The following is a 22,034-nucleotide window of genomic DNA, read 5'->3' on the forward strand; positions in this document are numbered from 1 at the left end:
ACAGTAATTGTGACACAACCCTGAGTTTACACATTGGGTGTAGTTCAATAAACAATGGAGTAATCCCACTTTAGTTTTTCTATTGCATTTCATAAGTACAATATAAAAGAAAACTTTTTGCTTTTACACTGGGATATTATTTTTAAATGTATCCATGTTTGTTTGCTTGTTAAAAAAGGATTTCTATAATTTTTCTTTACAATGAATATCCAAAACCTATACTTATAACTAATGGTTTTAAATGCTGACAGTATTTATTTTAATAATTTAAGACTGCATAAGCATCAACAAAAAGTGCAAACATTATTCAACAATTCTTCTTAAAATTTGTTTTGTTCAAGACAAAATATTCAGTGGTTATCACGTGTAATTCCCCTACAAAAATAGCTTCAGACAAGATTCATGATTGTTCCCCAACTATTTACAGTACACAAGAGCCACTTCAGATATATACATTTCCACTATATTTTAGACCTCAGCACACCAGGCATTTAGCAGCAGTAATGTAACCAGGATGAATACAAGATCTGGCTCACGCTCAAGAAGGAACGAGCCTCAGCTGTTACATAACACTTCACAGAATCACCAACCCCGCTGCCTTGGCAACAACTAAAAATAGGCTTCACTGAGGCTGCCGTCTCCTCAGTTTGGGTAACAATTGTCTGGCAGGGCTTGGGGACAGGGTTCAGGGATGATGAGGCCGTGGAAGGCAGGAGTGAAGACGGAGGAAAAGGAATTAAGCCCAGAATTTACTCGCACCAAGAGCACAAGAGTTACTAAGTAATTCAAAAGCATTCCAGGATCACCGAAGTGGTGGATGTGGGTTTGATTTCAACTTTCAAGAGAAATTTGGATAACTGCATGGATGGCAGAGGTATGGAGGACTATGGTGTACAGGTCAATGGCTCTAGGCAGAATAATCTCTCAGCACAGACTGGATGCTCTATGACTACGATATCTCTTCTGTTGTGACTCGGAGGGAAAGATAATTTATTATTCTTAAATTCACATTTGACTCACTGGGACAGGGGATTTACAGCTTGCATCTACTGTCAATGCAAACCTTTTATTTAGGGCAGCTTTAATTATTTCTTTGAAGCTGTCACTCATTCACTACTCATTCTGGTTAATTAATTCATGAAATTCCAGACAGAAGGAAAAAAAAAAGGGGAAGAAAGGGTGAACAAAAGTAGGCATTTTTCCACAACCTGTGTCTGGTCATCAACATAAATATCAGAGGGGAGTGGTTGAACTCTGCAACGAATGATAGTGAGCCCTTCAGCATACAGAGTCTGGAGTCCAAAAGCATTATGAGCATACAGAGTTAACAGCAGGATTCTTCGCAGTGTGGAGGAATAGTGGATTCTTAGATCCATTTCCATAGATCCCTCAAAGTTGTCAGGGTGGTTAAGAAGGCATATGGTGTGTTGACTTCCATTTGTCAGGGGAGTTGAAGAGTTGAGAGAGAATGTTCCTGCTCTACAAAACCCTGGTTAGACCACTCATGGAATATCGCATTCAGCTCTGGTCACCTCATTACAGGAAGGACGTGGAAGCTTCTGAGAGGGTACGGAGAAGAATTACCAGGATTGGAAAGCGTGTCTTATGAGAAAATGGCAGGTGAGGTAGGGCTTTTCTCTTTGGAGCAATGGAAGATGAAAGGAAATTTGATAGAGGTATACATGATAAGAGGCATAGACTGAGTGGACAGCCATTGACTTTTTACCCCAGGTGTGGAAATGACTAATGCCTGAAGGCATTATTTTAAGGAGATTGAAGAAAATATCGGGGGAAATGTCAAGAGATAAAGTTTTTTATTTGACAGAGTGGTAGGTGCGTAAAACATGCTGCCAGGTTTGGTGGTAGAGGCAGCTACATTAGGGCATTTGAGAAACTCTTAGATAGGCACATGGATGATAGAAAACGGACAGCTGTGTAGGAAGGAAGGGCGGGTTAGATTGACTTGGACGTAGATTAAAGAGTCAGCACAATATTGTGGGCCAAAAGACCTGGCCTGTGCTGTAGCATTCTAAATACACCAATTCCTGTCCTGAGAAGTTCCAAGCTTTTAGAAGATGGATCACTGGAAGACATTTGGAAATCAGAAGATCAATTTAGTTTCAAAACTCTTGTTTCAGGGTGAGTAATTTTAGAGCTCAAGACTTCTCTTCAGCTCCACAGACAATTCAGAGGACAGGGCCTATGCTGCCCAGCACAACATTTTGAGTGTGTGTGTGGGGTGGGGGGCAGGGGAAGGAAGAAAGAGAAGACGTGGGGCAAGGAAGAGGGTTTATGTGACCACCTTTAGGATGTACCGGCTGGTGACCGGAGCAGCTCCAGGGACCTACTCAAATCCCTCTCCACTCCGATCGCCAGTCCTGCCTGGGATCTGGTCGGGCAGAACCCCACTGTGGCAGCTGGCTCCAGAGACAGGAACTGGCCCAGCTGTGCCTCCGGAACCACCGCTGGAACGCCGGGATAGAAGAGTGGGAAGGGGGCCGGATACCAACACTTCTCCAAGCTGCCCTTGTCCAGGAGGGTCAAGTAGGGAACAGCCGCAGAGGGGGCGATGAAATAAAGAGGCAGGCAGAACGGGGACTGCTGGCCCAGGTTGGGCATCCCGCTAGTCCCCACTGGGCAAAGAGCAAGGTCACAGCCGAACTCAGGGCCGGTCACTTTCACCCTCTTTGCTGGGGGGTCCGCAGGCTCCGGTTTAATCTGGACAGCGAGGTCGCCGTGGCGAGTTCCAGCTGGCGGGCCAAGCCCCTGCTCCCCCCACCCCTCGGCCTGCTCGCCTTCGCCGCCGTAGCCGCTGTCAGTATCCGTGTCACTGCTGCGCTGGTGGCGCTCCGCTGCCCTCCGAATCACCGGCACGCAGTTCTCCCCGCCGCGCCCACACTCTCTCGCTCCGTCACCAGCCCCCCCACAGCCAGCAGACCATTCCCCTCCGCTGGGCGCGGGCTGCGTGGCTGCTCGGTGCAGGTGGCTGAGGAGCTGATCCCGGGACGACCCGCCCTCACAGCCAGACAGGTGCTGCAAAACCTCCTGGGCACAGGTTTGGAACCCAGAGTAGAACGCATCCAGGTCCGACCTCTTGGGTACCTTCAGCGTAGTGTCCCCTTCAAAACAACAAAAACAAAGCAGTGTTAATGGCGGGGCTCTTGGCTGAGTGGAGGAACAGAGAGATCTTGTGGTCCACAACACAAATAGGAGGAGGTGGTGATTGAACTTTACAATAAATTCCAGTGAGCTCTTCAGCACACAAAGAGACTGGAGTCCGAAAATGTTACAAGCTTACAGGGTTAATGGCAGGATTCTCAACAGCGTGGAGGAGCATTCACAGATCCCTGAACACTGCCACGCAAGTTGATAGGGTGGGAAAAGGCGGCGTATGGTATGTTGGCCTCCATTGGTTGGGGAACTGAGTTGAAGAAACATGAGGTAATGTTGCAGCTCTATAAAAGTTTGGTTAGACCACACTCGGAATGATTGGCTCGGTTCTGGTTGCCGCATCACCAGAACTATGTGGAAGCTACGTGGAGGAAGAGAAGATGGCGCCGCGACGGCAGTGCGCGCGGCCACTTCGGTGGTGATGTCTGCTGTCAAGTAGGGGACCGTGCACAACTCTGATTTGATGAAGACGGACGTGAGAGTACGGAGGAACATCTGGAAAACTTCTGAAATGCCCGCTTTGCTGCCGCTGCCACTGTGTGGTAACTGGAATCTCCGGAGCAGAAGGCCCCGAAATCCTCGGCTTTGCGTGTTTCAGCGGCCGGAGTGAGGTCGAAGGCGCTCGGCAGAGGATGGCGCTCGGGAGGCTGTATTGGAAAGCTCGAAGTTTTCACATGGATGGACTCAGTGTCCGCTCTGGTCGGCTGCTTCCAAGGCATCGGCAAGTTGACGGTGCCTGGAGATTTATGGCAGGGAGTTTCTCCCTTTTGCCGCCTGCTATCGGGGACTCGGGAGTTGATCGACTCGGGGAATTTCAGACTTTATTTACCGTGCCCATGGTTTGTTCTTCATCAAATTATGGTATTGCTTTGCACTGTTGTAACTATATGTTATAATTATGTGGTTCTGTCAGTGTCAGTCTTTGGTTTGTCCTGTTTTCTGTGATATCACTCTGGAGAAACATTGTATCATTTCTTAATGCATGTGTGCATTTCTAAATGACAATAAAAGAGGACTGAGTGTTCTCATAATCTAAAAACAAAGCTTTAGAGAGGTTGGAGAGGAGGTTTACCGGGATGCTGTTTGGATTAGCGAGCCTGTCATATAATGGTAGGTTGAGCAAGCTGGAGCTTTTCTTGCAGGAGCAAAGGAAGATGAGAGGTGACTTAACAGAGTCAAAGATCGAGTGGATAGACTGAGACTGCTTCCTAGGACTGAAATGGTCAAGACGAGGAGGTGTAATTTTAAAGTGATTGCGGAAAATTATGGAGCAGGGATGTTAAAGGAAGGGTTCCCCCCCCCCCAAAAAAAAACAGGATGGTAGGTGTATGGACCATAAACAGCCGAATTACCCCATTCTCCTACCTTCTCCCCATAACCTTTAACACCCTTACTAATTAAATAATCAGCTTCCTGCTTTAAATACACCCAATGACATGGCCTCCATTGCAGTCTATGGCAATGAGTTCCACAGATTCACCACCCCTTGGCTAAAGAAATCCCTTGGTAGAGAGGCCTCCATCTCGGCTGTTCAACGTTGAAAGGATTTCTATGAGATCCCCCTCCCTCATTCTTCTGAACCCGAGCGAGCAGAGGCCCAGAGTCAAATGTATTAACCCTTTCATGCCTAGGATCATTCTTGTGAATCTCAAGGCCAGTACACCATTTCTGACATAAGGAGACCAAAGCTGCCGACAATACTCCAAGTGCAGCCTGACTAATGACTTGTATTGTTGAGACTTTATAACCTTGCTTTTATATTCCAGTCCTCTTGTAGAATTCTATCTTCCAAAACAAATGCACCCAATCAAAGTGCACCTTGATCTCTGTGCAGCAATCCACCCTTGCAGAAGCCAAGCCCACGCAAGCTGCTTTAATAGCTCTTTCACTCAAAGGGCCAGATCAGACAGTAAACACAAGCTTGCCTGCATAACCCCACTTTCTAATGTCTTAGATGTTTATTTAGCCACGCATGTGCAACTTATGTTATTTTATGCCCAAGATAATCCACCTGACTTGGAACCAACTCTTGCTCTGCAGCTTTATAATTACATACCACAGACTCAGGTGCACACCATAACACTTTAAAAACCTTTTTTTTTTTTAAAACCTGTCCTTCCCCCTCAGAAAGCAGGTTCTTAAATTAATCCTTGTCCTTGCCCCATGATACTGCCCCCGCCAGAGAGGGTAATGTCAGTCCAGGCCCTGTACAATTTTAGGCACCTTAGTAGGAGTGTGGAATGAGCTGCCGGAGGAAGTGTGGGTTTGATTTCAGCATTTAAGAGAAGTTTCGCTAAGTTCATGAATGGGAGTGGAATGGAGGCCTGTGGTTCAGGTACAGGTTGATGGGGACTAAAAGGAATAATAGTTCAGCACAGACTAGATGGGCAGAAGGGCCTGTTTTCATGCTGCAGCACTCTATGACCATCTCAATTAAAATATTTCATCAGCTGCCTCTGTTCCAGAGTCAGCAACCTCTACCTTTTCAATTTTTCCCTCATAGTTAGATCGTTCTTTACTGCCAACTTCCTTGGAAATTCCCCCCCCTATCCTCTCTGCTTCAGATCCTTCCTGTAATGCGGTGACCGAAACCACAGGCAAACACGGAGCTGCAGGCCAGCTGCTGGTTTAGAAGGTTCTTGCATAACTGCACTGATTCAAGGCCTGACTAGTGAAGGGAGACATTCCACACCAGGTCAGCGATAATCCAATGTGTTATTCTCCTCTGCATCCTGGGTGTTTTTTTTTAAATAAAAACAGAAAGGAGCCCCTATCACCCCATCACCTGTCCTACTGCCTTGAGGGAACTGTGAGCACACATCCACACAGCTCTTCCACTAGAACCCCATATGTATTCCAGACCTGCTCCGCTTTCCCCAGATGAATTCTTACTCCTCTCCAGAGTGAATTCCATTTGCCAATTAACTAATTAATTTATATCTTCCTTCAGTTAACAGCTTCCTTCCTCACTATTAGCCATCCTGCCAATTTTGTGCAATCGGCAGACTGAAGCATGACCCGGTAATTAAGTGCAAGTCATATTGACTTTTAAGTCCACCAGACATAGAAGCAGAATTAGACTATTCAGCCCATCAGATCTGCTCCACTATTTTATCACAGTGGATTTAACATCGCTCTCAACTACATTCTCCTGCCTTCTCGCCGTAGCCTATGACACCCTTGCTAATCAAGGACCTAGTGAACTCCACTTTAAATATACCCAACAGTTTGGCCTCCACAGCCATCTGCGGCAGTGAATTCCACAGACTCACCAGCCCCCAGCTAAAGAAGTTCCTCCTCATCTTTGTTCTAAGGGGTTATACAGATTATAATCACACAAGAGAGAATCCAATAGCACTGCCTGTAGAACAGCACTGCAAGCAACATGCAGAGATTGTTTCCTGGACAGAGAAGATGTTTCCAACAGCGGGTGGAATCTAAGACCAGAGGGAACAGGCTCAGGACAGAAGGATGTCTTTTTTGAAAAGCAGTGAAGAGGAATTTCTTTAGCCAGAGGCCAGTGACTTTGTGGAATTAATTGCCACAGATGGCTCTAGTGGCCAAATCATTGGGTATACATAACGTGGAGGTTGATAGGTTCTAGATTAATAAGGGCAAAGGTTACAGGGAGCAGGCAAGAGAACAGGGTTGGAAGAAGTAATAATAAATTAGACATAATGGAACGATAGAGCAGACTTGATGGGCTGAATAGCCTATTTCCTACATCTTATGCTCTCAAACAGCCTTTCTGTCACAGACATTTTAACAAACAATTTTCCACCTTCTAACACCAGGCTAATGATAATCCAATGTGTCACACTCCTCTGCATTCCGGGGGTTTTACAGAAATGTGAGACCATGTCAAAGCCCTCGTTAAAATTCAAGTGTCCCACAACAGCGCACTTCCTCAACAAATCCACGTGGGCTGTTATTGATTAACCTATGTCTGAATAGAAGAATGGGTGAGTTCTTCCTCGCAGGGCAACAATTATGCCGAAACTTAAGAAAAGCATTGATTTAGACCAGGGTTCACATCCTGGGGCCATGAACCACTCAGATAATGGCAGGGGTCCATAGCATAAAAATTGTTGGGAACCCCCTCAAGACACAGGAGCAGAATTGGGTCATTTAGCCCATTGAATCTGCTCTGGCATTCCACCATGGCTAACTTATTATCCTTCTCAAACCTATTCGCCTGCCTTCTCCTTGTAACCCTTACTAATGAACTTATCGATCTCCACTTTAATATGCCTAGTGAGTTGGCCTGAGGCATGAATTCCACAGATTCACATTACTGCACATTGCCACATTACTATTTGCTGAAACTTCTTGGCCACCTATCTGCTGGCTTGTCCCACACCTACAACTCAAATCTGGAATTTAAAAAAAACTCAGTTGCTACTGAGCACCAAAAAAATGGCTTAGAATTGCGAAAGGTGCTTCATAAATGCTTAAATATCACGTTACCATGCACACACGACAATGACTTGGATCCCTACAGTGCTGTGGGAGCGGTTTCTCCAGGTGAGCTGCAACTCAAAGGAGGCAGCGAGCTCACCACCACCACCTCAAAGACACACAGAGTGGCCAACATTGCTCAGCTCCCCCCTCATGAAAGATTTAAATAAAGCTTACCATTCTGCAAAGCAATTATCCTGTGGTGTTGCTGTTCTGTCAAAGTAGTTAAAGCCTTCAAGTGTTTCAGCGTTAACTCTAAAACTACAGCCTTCTCCAGGTGACCGAGTGTCTTGAGTTGGGAGCCAGGACAGAAAGGAATGCATTTTAATTTTAAATCACTCCGTCAAATGCAAATACAATCAAAGCCCCAACATAGTTCAAAAATGTAACACTAAATTAAGAGGAACCGCTTGTCTTAACGGGTGGTCATTAAAACAATTTAAAACGTGTTTCAGTGCAGCCCAAAGACTTACTAACAGCGCACGTGATTTTAATTGTGTTTCACTGGTACAGGTCAAGCCTTGAATTCTATAAATAAGCGGGGGGGGGGGGGGGGATCAGTCAGCACCGATGTTAATTGGACACCACTTTTCCAGAACGAAATACTTCGTTCCCAAGAGAGCAGGTAGCTTACCGTCAGTTTCAGATGTTCAGGAAGGAGATCCTTAAGCTGCGAAATGCATTCGTTAATCCTATCACGCCTTTTCTTTTCAATCAGTCTATGCGGTAATTTGTAGGTTTCCTAAAAATTCGTGAAGTCGGGAAACAGCAGAGATGACGATTACAAAGGCGGCAGAAGGATTGCAGATGTTATAGTGCACCGCATTCAAAGGTGTGCCGAGCTGTAACAGGCGATGTAACATACACTCCAACGTGCAGTATTACTAAAAACTCGGAATAACAGCAACCACCAAACATTTGTCTCAACACTTAGTGAAAACTGCTTGCCTTACCTTGCTCTCTTCTCGCTTCATCCCCCGTTTTGACTTGCACCTGAGCATCGAATGGTATTCAACACTGTCAAGTGTAAAATAGTAAAGTTGAGACAGGACCATAAAGGGTTAATGTATACGGGGGGGGTAAATTTAATGCACACAAAAAAACTCACTCAATAAAGTCTGCATTTTCTAATAACTTCCGTTCTGTTAAGCAAGTGGACAGTGGTAAGCGAGGTATACTGTCCTGCATTCTGTGCCCCGGGGGCGGAGATTGCAAAGTGCAGTTAGAATAAGACCCTCGCCGTGATATATATTCCCTAATGCAGCGGCGTGTACAGTATCCGGAATACACAGCTTTGAGTTCGGGTCCCGTTGACTGGACTCCCCCTCTCTCCGTGTCAGCCGCGCTGTTTCCTAGTCTGCATTGCCCGGACAGACGTGCACGCAGTTTATGTCGCAAACGAAGCGCAGGCGCACCGAGAAAACCCCGAGCACTTCCCAACACACGTGTGGCGCCCAACACCGACCGGGAAAGCTGCCCACGTTCAGAGGATTGGGAGAAGGGGAGGAGGCAGGGGCACAGACAGCACCTTCGTTGTGTCAACCCCTCCCTCGACACAATGTACAGCACCAAGTGAAGGATTGTGTAGTTCGGCCCCAAATGCCCTGCTGTAGCGAGTCCTTCAGTATCTCAGCGCAGCGCTGCCCTTCCCCGGCCGAGTTACTGATCTTTACCAACAGCTTGGGGAGGAGCTGGCACCCTGGCAAGTCAGAAAGTTCATTGCTCGCCAGGTCCATTGGACTTCCCTAATTTTGCGCACTGGAAATTATAGCTGCGTTCACAGGTATACTGCATACTGGAGTTTGGTGTGTGCTTCTCCATCGCACATACAGTATATTTTTTAAAAAACATAAATTTGGATAAATTAACATTGCTGACGTAACACGGGGTTGGCATAGGTGAGAGATGAGCGGCCTTGGGGCTCCAGCAGTTTCTGCACGGCTGAAAAGGGCAATAGCCAAGTTCCCGGTTCTCTGCTGTTCGATCATTTCTCACTAGCAGGACTCACGTCTGTCAACGTGATGGAAGGTCAATTTACCAGTCCTCTAGTCTCCTATTTTTTTTAAATCTGTTCGCCGCATGCGTTTTCAAGGCAATTAAACATCCCCAGACGAGTGTCTGCCTCTGCGCGCACACATGGAACGTGTCACGGGCAATTTATACTGTTGGTGAAGCGGTGTTACTGCTGTATTTCTGTGTGAACTGTCATTGACACGTTTGCAAAATCACCAACACACCGTGTTGGCGGTGGTATTCCAGAATGTGCTTCAGGGGACGTCCCGTATCTACCCCGATTTACACAATTAAAACGCAGTTTTTAAAGGATGCACCAACAAAGATTCTATTTCTTAATCTTGATGCAGACACCGGCTAATGTACAGTTTCCAAAAACAAAACTAAAAACAGTTTTTTCCCCCCACTATCGCCGTCGTCAATAAAATAACTGATCTGAGGCGGCAGGTAGATTTTAAACACGTGAAGTAAACGGGAGGTCATCTTCTCCGTCATTTCAGAGCACCGCCCGGACTAACAGTGAAAGATTATTTGAGCTGATTATTAATCCGAGGCAGCAGCGGTTTAAAATGCAGCCGTTGTAGGCGATGGCTTCACTGTCGCCCGGTCAGTGCACGGACACGCCGTGGGTGTGATAATGCGCGACGTGGTACCGTCACGTGCGTTCGGAGCAATTAAAACCTTTCCCCACGCCGCTAGTGCAGGCGTTGGAAAGGTGTGTAAACGTGAACTCTGAAAGCCCTGCCAAATTCAAGTATTACTTTCCGGCTGTGAGGAATGATTCAGTGCCAGCACCTAGCTAAAGTGCAAAACTAGTGCGACAGAAATGGGAATATTTAGTTAATCTGGGGAACAGTGGTGTGTGTGTGTGTGTGTGTGTGTGTGTGTGTGTGTGTGTGGGGGGGGGGGGGAGAACAGATTTATTTGTGTGTCCGGCCATTGCAAACAGCTTAACGTGCACATCCATGCAAAACTCAAGGGCGCGGAAGTGTAACAGTCCGGATTCAAGAATGAAGGAGTGTCTGCTTGAGCTGTGCAGACCGTGTTCGCGATTTGAGAACAGCGGCGTGCTGTGAGTAGAATGGGGGAGACACCAGTAATACCACAGGTCTTGCCCGGGTTACACAGCTGGTAAACGCGAACGGGAGTACAGGGGCCGGCGGGATGGATTTGCCGACTGCTGGCATCTCCTGCAGGCTGTTTGAGTCAAATGCGCGGATTTAACCTGGCTGTCCAATGTTTTAATTAAAATATACTGGCAATTGGCTGCATTTTTTTTTTGACTTGCAAACTGGTCGAAAACAACCCTGTCGTAAGATGGGGAATTGCGGTCAATGTAGCATTTTAATTTTAACTCTTGTGCTGCAAATGACCCCAAGGCTTTGTGGAGCAAAATATGAGAGGTTGCAGAAACTTTCGTACTTTACGCCATATATATGACATTCTTCTGCAACAGACAAGGACATTCGATCCATCAGGTCTATACTGTCAAGTCATTTCAGTCAGTCCCATTCCCTCATGTCACCTCTTGCACTGATGGGTTATAATTGGAATGAAATTAGGAAGCATTTCATCACACAAAATATCTGAAAACCAGACCTCATTCTAAATGCCAATGATATTTAAGTCAGAAATTTTTGAAAGGAAAGGGTGCCCTGGAATATGAAGAAAAGACAATGGCCCATCATTTTCATACACAAATTTCTTCCTTTTTAACTCAAACATTCAAACACACACACATAATGATCACACATTGTATCAGTGTTCACTGTGGAAGACACAAGCAGATGTTGAAGGGTGTGAGGGAAGAGAAGTGGGTGCAGTTACTGTTACAAGGGAGAAGGTGCTCGAAAAGCTGAAAGACCTAAAGGTACATAAGTCACCCAGACCAGATGAACTGCATCCTAGAGTTCTGAAAGAGGTAGCATTAGAGATTGTGGCGGCATTAGCAATGATCTTTCAAAAATCATTGGACTCTGGCATGGTTCCAGAGGACTGGGAAATTACAAATGTCACTCCACTCTTTAAGAAAGGAGGAAAGCAGCAGAAAAGAAATTATAGACCAGTTAGCCTGACCTCAGTGGTTGGGAAGATGTTGGAGTCAGTTATTAAGGATGAGATGATGGTGACACAGGACGAGGTAGGACAAAGTCAGCATGGTTTCCTTAAGGGAAAATCTTGCCTGACGAACCTGTTGGAATCCTTTGAGGAGGTTACAAGTACGATAGATAAAAGGGATGCAGTAGATGTTGTATATTTGCACTTTCAGAAAGCCTTTGACAAGGTGCCACACATGAGGCTGCTTACCAAGTTAGGAGCCCATGGTATTACTGGAAAATGACTAACACGGTTAGAGCATTGGCTGATTGGTAGGAGGCAGCAAGTGGGAATAAAAGGATCCTTTTCTGGTTGGCTGCCAGTGACTAGTGGTGTTCCACAGGGGTTGGTGTTGGGGCCATTTCTTTTTATGCTGTATATCAATGATTTAGATGATGGAATAGTTGGGTTTGTTGCCAAGTTTGCAGATGATATGAAGATTGGTGGAGGGGCAGGTAGTGTTGAGGAAACACTTGTTGAGGTGGGATGAAGAAGGACTTAGACAGATTAGGACAATAGGCAAGAAAGTGGCAAATGAAATACAATGTTGGAAAATTCATAGTCATGCACTTTGGTAGAAATAAATGTGCAGACTATTTTCTAAATGGGAAGAAAATCCAAAAATCTGAGATTCAAAGGGACTTGGGAGTCCTTGAGCAGAACATCCTAAAGGTTAACTTGCAGGTTGAGTCGGTGGTGAGGAAGGCAAATGCAATGTTCGCATTCATTTCAAGAGGTCTAGAATACAAGAGCAGGGATGTGATGCTGAGACTTTGTAAGGCACTGGTGAGGCCTCACCTTGAGTATTGTGCACAGTTTTGAGCTCCTCATCTAAGAAAAGATGTGCTGGCATTGGAGAGGGTTCAGAGAAAGTTCACAAGGATGATTCCAGGAATGAAAGGGTTATCATACGAGGAACATTTGATGGCTCTGGGTCTGTACTCAATGGAGTTTAGAAGGCTGAGGGGAGATCTCATTGAAAGCTTTCAAATGTTGAAAGGCCTAGACAGAGTAGATGTGGAAAGGATGTTTCCCATGGTGGGGGAGTCTAGGACAAGAGGGCACAGCCTCAGGATAGAGGGGCACCCATTGAAAACAGAAATGCAGAGAAATTTCTTTAGAAGGAGGGTGGTGAATTTGTGGAATTTGTTACCACAGGCAGCTATGAAGACCAGGTCGTTAGGTGTATTTAAGGCAGAGATTAACAGGTTCTTGATTGGACACGGTATCAAAGGGTGCGGGGTGAAGGCCAGGGATGGGGCTGAGGAGTGGAAAGATGATCAGCCATGACTGAATGGCAGAGGAGACTCGATGGGCCAAATGGCCTAATTCTGTTCCAATGTCTTATAATCTCACATCCAGTTCTGCACCTTTCCCACCAAGTACATTACAGCCCATCACATTCACCATCATACACAACGCAGAGGGAGGAGAATCTGCAGAAGCTGTAATCTGGAAAAAGGAAACAAAGTGCTGGAGGAACTCAGCAGGTCAGGAAGCATCTGTGAAGATGGTCAATGTTTTGGGTTGAATCCCTCCATCAGATTGCCAATCACTGTCCATCTATCTGACTCCACAGACAGTGATTTACTCCAGCTTTCTGCACCATGCCCAGCACACTGTACCACCCTCAGCCTTCCAGCTCCCGAACTGTACAGTTCATCCCAATCAACTCTTCACCCTTTCACAGTATACGGTACCCCACCCGGCTCGCCAACCTCCCAAATTCAGCTTGTTTAATCGGACATCTGGTACTGTAACGTTTGCAGTGACATGGCAGTGTGCAGGAGCTCGCCAGTACTTTCTGGTGCACGTGGAACTGTACTCTGCATCACATGCGAGCATCTGCAGGGGAGGTAATTTCAGAAGCCCTGTGCACCAGTTGCATGTAAGCTGAGGTGACTGAAGTCACGTCTGCACCTTCTGAAAAGGAGGGACTCACTGCTACAGTCACTGTTGCAACCACAGCCCCGTCCACAAACATAGGAGATGGCTCCCTGCTGCCAGCTCTTGCTCCAAAATTCCCTGTAGGAGTGTTTGGCAGCAGGGAAGAACACAGCATTCCCTGGAAAAGGGAGAGGACACGAGAAACAGTACAAGACGTTTAATGACCTCATGCATAGGTGGTGTGAAAGTGGTGGATGCAGGTTCGATTTAACATTTAAGAAAAATTTGGATGAGAGGGCAGAGCTGTTATGACGCTTAACAGCCACTCCTTCGAGCTCGTCTGCAGAAACAGCTTAATTTCTACCTTTAATGTCTCTTCTTCCTTTTCAGTGTAGATGGGTTTCCTTTGGAGACCCTGACCTGGAGTTACACTCAGTCTTTGGTTTTTTGCAGTGATGGGGCCTGCCCCCAGGGGCTCATGACCGGCCATTTTTCGAAATCCTAAGGACACGGCCTAGAAGACGAGGACACTTTCGGGGTTCCAAGGCTTCGCAGATCTGTGGCAAGCTGATTCTACGTTGGTGCCAGTGACTGAATCATCGCAGGAGAAGGCAGAACAGCATGAATGGTGGATTGGCTGTTGGCGGCTCTGTACTCAGCGAATTGCATACTCTCTCACTGTCTCATTGGTGGAGGAGAGTTTCTTGCTGATTCTCGAGTCAGAGAACTCGGGGGGGGGGAACGACGCAGCAGACTTTATCATTGCAAATCAGCAAATTGTTGTGTTTACGTCTTCCTTCTTGCTGAGTGACACCTCTCTGCCACTTTATTCAGGAGAGGGGAGAGAGAGAGCACCTGTGGTATGTCGAATTGTCAGGTGAACAATTAGCTTTTGTTGTACTGCAGATCATCATCTTTATTGGGGGCTTTGCTGCTGCTTGTGCATGGGAGGGTGGAGTGGGAGGGCTTTGGGTTTCTAACATTTTTGCTGTCACACATTCTTTGGGGCACTCTTCTGTTTTTGTGGATGTTTGTGAAGAACAAGAGTTTCAGGATGTATATTGTATACATTTCTCCGATATTACATGGAACTATTGGAGGGCTATGTTCCATGATGGGACTAGGCAGAATAACGGTTCTCCATGGACTTGATGGGCCAAAGGGCCTGTTTCAGTGCTGTAGTGCTCTGTGACTCTGTATTCAGAATCAGAACCGGTTTCCTTATCACTGACGTATGTGGAGAAATTTTTGCTTTTGCTGCAGCAGATACAAAAATTACTATAATGACAAATTCTGATGTTTTTGATCCAAGATTCTTTCAGGAGTCAAGGAAGAAACATAAAACATGGTGCTTCACAATTGTTTTATTAAGAGCTAATAGAACAAAGAAAATCAGAAATGGACAGTAGCAGGAACCTAAGAACAAAGAAGAAAGGAAAGGGAAAGATGGCAGACGAATGTTTTCAGCCCTTCTTACTATAGATAAGAGACATTCCTTTCAAATTTGTAGATAAGAGTTAACCAATCAGATAGCCCCTATTCAAATAATGCAATACCCAGGGGCCTCAAGAAGGAGACAGAACCATAACCACTGGGGGGCACATAGAACAATTGCATATACATGCTGTCACCACTAGAAAACATACTAAACAATTACATGTATTTTGTTAGTTATATAAAATACAGGCAGGCATAAATTGTTAAACTTCAAGGAAAATAACAATTAAACAGTGTAATCCAGCAATAATTTACAGAAGTTAAATAAGTACTGCATAAGACAAATAACAAGCAATAGCAAATGCATGTCTGAGAAAACTATCCTCCCTAGCTGTTTCATACATTAACCACACCCTACTGTCAAAAGCAAACTAAAAGTCAACACTCTGTTGATACTACAAATCCAGAATCAAAACAGGATATGCTGCAAATGTTTGTTAGGTCAGACAGCATCTGAATCCATCAACAGTCCAACCTAAAATCTAAATAACCTGCACAGTCACTGGCGTGACTCACACACCCGTCTCACGGCGTGCTCATACCTCCTACAGGCTCACCACGTTGCTTGGCAGATGGTCGCATCTTCACTCCAATTCTCCTTCATCCCACAGGTCCTGATGGTTTACAAGGTACAGATGATTTAAACATCAACCAATTATTTCGACTCACTCCTCGCCATTGCCCTGATCTTCTCAGTTCCACCATCCAGCAGTTTTGTCCATAGAATATGGAGGAGGCTCCCCAGTCACTTGGTCTGACCCTCATGGCTACCAGCTCAGATAATGGAGCACCATGGGCTGTCGAGGGAGGATGGGCCATTGGTGGAGCATGAGAGGCCTGTATTCCAAGAATGGAAAAGCCTACATAAAGTAATAAATACAGCCCAGACCATCACAGGAAAAGCCCTCTCTACCATTGAGCACATGTACGAGGGATTCTACCACAGAAAAGCAGCATCCCTCATCAAAGACCTTCGCCATTCAGGCCATTCTCTCTTCTCATCACTACCACAGGGAAGGAGGAACAGGAACCTTAGGTCCTATCCCACCAGTTTCAGGAACCGTTATTACCTTTTAACCATCAGGCTCCTGAACCAGTGTGGATAACATCACAAATCTCAACATTGAGCTGATTCCATAACCTTTGGGCTCTACAACTCATGTGCTCAATATTATCTATTTATTTATTATTTGGGGTTTTTTGTGTATTTGTACATTTGGTTTCTTTTGCATATTGCTTGTTCATCAGTCTTTGAGTGTATTTTTTCATTGATTCCAGTGTATTTCTTTGAACTATTATGAATGTCTTCAAGAAAATTAATTTCAATGTAGCATACGCTGACATATACATACTTTGCTAATAAATTTACTTTGAACTGAACATTCTCCGAGGCTCAAGCACATACACCGGTTCTGGTTGTAAGTCTGAGGGGTGGACTCCTGTGCCCAGCTCACAGCTAATGTCACCCACAGTCTGCAGGAGGAATTCAATGGCTCGAGCAGCATCTGTAGGGGGGAAACGAATTGGTGACATTTTGAGTTAAACACCCTGTATCAGTTCCTCCGACAGATTTTACTCGACCTGCTGAGCTCCTCTAGCAGATTGTTTGTAGCTCCGGATTCCAGTATCTGCAGTCTCCTGCATTGTACGTCATGCTTGGAGAGTTGTGGGACATGGGCATCCAGCCTTTAAGTCTCGCATATGGCTTGGCTATCCAGAGAGAAAGTGGAGAGCAGCTCCATGCACCCAACCAGTGGTCGGGACATCTACTGGCTGAGTATCTTCTGTCATTACAGCATGGGCAGACTGCAGACAACGAGAATCAGAATCGGAGTCTGGTGTATTATCACTGATATATGCCATGAAATTTGTTGTATAGTACAGCACAAAACCTAAACATTATCTTAAGTTACGAAAATCAATAAATAGTGCAAACGAGGAATGGTGAGACAGCGTTCATGGACCATTCAGAAATCTGATGGCAGAAGGAAAGGAGCTGTTTCTGAAATGTTGAGTGTGGGTCTTCAGGCTCCTGTAAACCCTCTCTGATGGCAGTAATATGAAGAGGGCATGTCTCGGATGTTAATCATGGACACTGCCTTCTTGAGGCATCATCTTTTAACGATGTCCTTGGTGATGGTAAGGATTGTGCCCATGATGGAGCTGATTGAACCTACAACCCTCTGAAGCCTCTCTATCCTGTGCAAAGGAGCCTCCATACCAGGCAGTGACACAACCAGTCAGAATGCTCTCCATGGTACATCTGTACACATTTTGTTTCGTACCCAATCTCCTCAAACTCCTACCGCAGCAGAGCCACTGGTGCTGCAGCAAACTCTGGTCATTGATGCGTGGACTGCTACCATGATACCACTGGGATCCAGTGCCTTGTGGGCCCTCCAGAAGATTATTGGTGAGTGTTGCCCCAGCCCTGGACGGTGTCCCGTCGAATCTGTAAGTGCTCTTCTTTCACACAGTGGTGCTCTTGACCCTGCCATGGTGATTTGGCCTCTGTTGATGTGGAAAACCGCAGACTGAAGTTCAGGTCACCTGAGCTTAGAGCTGTGTGACGTCTCCATTCCAGCAGCTTGGCTGAAGCAGGCGGAGGAAAACGGCACAACACTGGTAGGACAGGAGAAGCACAAGGGTGAAAGGTCAATGATCAGTGTTTCTTCTGCTGATTAGACTCATTACAGTATTTGGTGAGTTGATTTTGCTGGATTCCATGCTCATGGCCGGGGTTCGAGGAGAGTGACGATGACATGGGAGCTGAGGCTGGGAGTGAATACTCTCTCTCTTCACATATTTATGTTATTTAGAGAGTATGGATCCCATCACCCAGGACAGTGCCCTCTTCTCATTGCTACCATCAAGGAGGAGGTAAAGGAGCATAAAGATACACACTTAGAGTTTCAGGAACAGCTTCTTCTCTTCGCCATCGGATTTCTGAATGGACAATTAACCCATTAACATTTCTTTTCCTCACTTTTTGCACTACTTAATTAATTTATTTTTAAGATTCAACATTCAAAGATTCAAAAAACTTTGTTGTCATTCTAACCGTACATCAGCTCTGCAGGGCAGAATGAGACAGCGTTTCCCAGGAGCAGTGCAATCATAACATAACAAACGCAACACTAAATAATAAACATAACAATAAATAGTAAAACACAACAGCCACATGTCAGTTAAATCAGTTATAAGTGTCCAGTGCAGGTTTAAAGTGTCCAAAGCAGAGTCAGGTAGAGCAGCTATTTAGCAGTCTTCTATATACTTATTGTGATTTATAGTTTTATTATTATATGTTGCAATGAACTGCAGCCGCAAATCAAAGAATTTCACTGCATATGCCGGTGATATTAAACCTGATTCTGAGATACAGCGTGGAACAGGACTTTCTGGCCCAACAAGCTGCGCCACCCAGGAACCCAACTATTTAACCCCAGCCTAGTTACAGGACAACTTACCATGACCAGTTAACCGACCAACCAGTATGTCGCTGGACTGCGGGAGAAAAATGGAGAACCGGTAGGAAACCCACACGGTCACAGGGATGCCCCTCATAACTTTATAAATCCCTATAAGGTCAGCTCTGAGCTTCCTGCATTACAGTGCGAATAAACCAGGCCTGACCAGTCTCTCCATATAACTACAGGTCTCCATTCTCAACAACTTCTTGGTGAATCTCTTCTGGACTATTGCTACAACATTCTTCCTCAGTCTGGCAACCTAAACTGCACACGGTGCTCCAAGTGCGGCCTAACCAATGTTCTGTACAGCTGCAAAATGACAGTCCAAATCTTGTACTCTTTGCCTTGACCTTTGAAGGCAAGCATACCAAATGCCTTTTGTCACTATCGAATCAACTTCTATCACCACTTTCAGTAACCTTTTGATTGATACCTCATAGTCCCTCTGTATATTGACACTCCCAAGGTCTCTGCCACTTACTCTACATGCCGTAACAGACTTTAACTTCTCAAACTTCCAAGTAAATGGATTATCAAAGTACACATAGTTCACTATATACAAAGCTGAGATTCATTTTCTTGCAGTCATACTCAATAAATCCATAGCAGAATAATAACCACAATAGAATCAATGAAAGTCTGCGCCAACTTGGGCGTCATCAGAGGTTGTGGGGGTTTGTGATGGTTCCTCCATGTCCTGACAGTCAAAGCAACCAGAGAAGACATTGATCTTATTTGGATGCGATGGCATACTGTCGCCAATGTCACTTGATTAAACTTTCTAAGAGGTAATAGTAATCAAGCCCTGCCACAACTTTCGAGCATCCTTCATTGACTCAATCTTTGTTCCTCAATTGCCACTTCACCCGTGAGGTGGCTTTCTAGAGATTGTACCTGGACCTCTTGTAGCTTTCTTGATCACCAGGCCTGAATGCCTCTGATCTGGCTGTCAGCTGATTGCAGATCTCCTGGTTCATCCAGGGCTTCTGATTGGGGAAAACTGTGAATGACTTTGTGGGGACACCACTTGTCTGCAACGGTTTTAATGAAGTCCATGACAACCAGGGTGTGTTCATTCGGATCCACTAATGAGTCCTTGAACACAGCCCAGTCCACTGACTCGAAGCAATCCCAGAGCCACACCTCTGCCACCCAGGACCACCTCTTTGTTGTCCTCATCTCTGGAGCTTTCTTCTTTAGCCTCTGCCTCTATGCAGGTAGGCAGGAGAAGGTCAGCCAAGTGATCCAATTTACTGGAATGTAGTCTGGACAGGCTGCCTCGCCAAGCAAGCTGCTGTGTTATAGCCACAACTCTGGCCTCTCCTCAACAACATGAAGAACAAAGCAGGACAAACTCAGTCCCAGCGAATTACCACCTAATCAGTCTATTCTTACTTATAACAACACTAGGCTGGAAAGAGTGAAGAGCAGATATATGAAGATGTTGCCAGGAGTCAAGAGACTTTGTTATGGAGGGAGGTTAATCAGGCTGGGAGTTCATGTATTGGAGTGTAGGGGAATAATGGGTGACCTTATGAAGGCACATGAATCCTGAGGGGCTTAGATAGGCTGAGTGTGCACAGTCTTCTTTTCCCAGGGTCAGGGAATCAAGAACTACAGGGCATAGGTTCAAGGTGAGAGAGGAGATTTAATAAAATCCTGAGATGCAACATTTTCACCCAGAGGGTGGCCAGTGTAATAATATAATACCACAACCTTGAGCAATGATAATAAATTTCTATTCTAATCACAAACAAGATTCTGTTCTATGTGGAATGAGCTGTCAATAGACAGAGGTTGAGGCAGGTACATCACTAACATTTCAAAGATACTTTGACAGTTTCAAGTTCCTGGATGTTAAGATCTCTGAGGACTTAACTTGGTCCCAACATATTGATGCAGCTATAAAGGTGGTAAGACAGTGACTGTACTTTATTAGGAGTTTGAAGAGATTTTGCATGTCAACAAATACACTCAAAAACTTCTATAGGTGTACCGTGGAGAGCATTCTGACAGGCTGCAACACTGCCTGGTATGGAGGGGCTACTGCACAGGACCGAAAGAAGCTACAGAGGGTTGTAAATTTAGTTGGCTCCATCTTGGGTACTAGCCTACAAAGTGTCCAGGACATCTTCAGGCAGTGGTGTCTCAGAAAGGCAGCATCCATTATTAAGGACCTCCAGCACCCAGGACATGCCCTTTTCTCACTGTTACCATTAGGTAGGAGGTACAGAAGCCTGAAGGCACACACTCAGCGATTCAGGAACAGCTTCTTCCCCTCTGCCATTTGATTCCTAAGTGGACATTGAATCCTTGGACACTACCTCACTTTTTTAATATTATTTCTGTTTTTGCACGATTTTTAATCTATTCAATATACATATACTTTATTTATTTATTTATTATTTTTCTTCTATTTTATATATTGCATTGAACTGCTGCTAAATTAAATTTCACGACACATGCCAGTGATAATAAAACTGATTCTGATTTTGATACATGGATAGGAATGGTTTAGAGGGGTATGGGCCAAATGTGGGCAAATGGGACCAACTTAAATGGGAGTCATGGTCAGCATGGCCAGTTGGGCTGAATGGCCTGCTTTCTTGCTATATGACTCTATGATTCCATGTGGGAACTGTTCTGGAGACTCTGGACTTTTGGAATCAGTGCATCTATACAACCATTGCCACTTCTTACAAAAACTTCTTGCATGCTGATCAGAAGTTTCTGAGGAGTTACATGTTTTAATTGCTTAGAGAGGAATCTTGGTTGGCATGGATTAGTTGGGCTGAAGGGCTTGTTTCTGTACTGTATGATTCTATGACTCTATGCTAATGGAAACAGTCATCAACATTAGTATGGAACAATACTTACTCACCAATGACCTGCTTACTGATGCCCAAATTGTGTTTGGTGGGAATTATGTGGATCCAGACATTATTGAAAGTTTGGTTCAAATACAAAGAAAAGAACAACATCCAAGAGGAAATGCTCCTGATATCAAGACAGCATTTATATTAGCTTTGCATCAAGAAGTCCCAATAATATTGACAACAATGGTAATCAGTGGTTGGAATCAAATCTTGCAAAAGGAAGATGCTTGAAGTAGGTTCAAATCAACTCTCATACTCTGAAGTTTCACTGCTGGAGCTCTTCTGGACAATACCTTGGGTTTACGCTTCATATAAAACTTTCCACCCTTGGTAATGTCTGAAGAAGTGGAGAAAATGTCATTGGTGGGTGGTGTACAATCTTCAGTTCTGTTTGCAAATCCTTAGGCAATGAAGGTGCCCATGCACAACATTCAGCTAAAAGGCAGCATATAAATTTCATACTACATAAGTGCCACTTAATGGCTATTTTCATTATGTGAGAGAATACAACCACATGTTCTTGACATTGAATGTTAAATCCCCCTCATCAACATCCTGGGACGGA

The 22,034-nt window shown here is 45.1% G+C and overlaps 1 protein-coding gene across 1 annotated transcript; it reads right to left on the reverse strand.

Annotated features, from left to right (window-relative positions):
* Positions 1-277: 277 nt before the first annotated feature.
* Positions 278-9,000, reverse strand: bhlhe41 (basic helix-loop-helix family, member e41). Its single transcript, XM_072240965.1, has 5 exons — positions 8,738-9,000; positions 8,583-8,646; positions 8,264-8,371; positions 7,807-7,918; positions 278-3,119 (listed from the first exon to the last, which is right to left on the reverse strand). Exons 1-5 carry the CDS (start codon positions 8,815-8,817, stop codon positions 2,305-2,307), a joined length of 1,179 nt encoding a protein of 392 aa, XP_072097066.1. The 5' UTR covers positions 8,818-9,000; the 3' UTR covers positions 278-2,304.
* Positions 9,001-22,034: the final 13,034 nt, after the last annotated feature.

Source organism: Mobula birostris, chromosome 23, assembly GCF_030028105.1.
Source record: "Mobula birostris isolate sMobBir1 chromosome 23, sMobBir1.hap1, whole genome shotgun sequence".
NCBI classification, from domain to species: domain Eukaryota; kingdom Metazoa; phylum Chordata; class Chondrichthyes; order Myliobatiformes; family Myliobatidae; genus Mobula; species Mobula birostris.

Bases quoted from the DNA above. Each gene is read 5' to 3' on its own strand.
- bhlhe41 (XM_072240965.1), bottom strand. From the start codon at position 8,817: ATGCAGGACAGTATACCTCGCTTACCACTGTCCACTTGCTTAACAGAA. The intron at 7,919-8,263 runs GTAAGCTACCTG...TCCCAACTCAAG, and splicing joins CTGAACATCTGAAACTGACG to ACACTCGGTCACCTGGAGAA. The intron at 3,120-7,806 runs GTAAGCTTTATT...GTTGTTTTGAAG, and splicing joins GATAATTGCTTTGCAGAATG to GGGACACTACGCTGAAGGTA.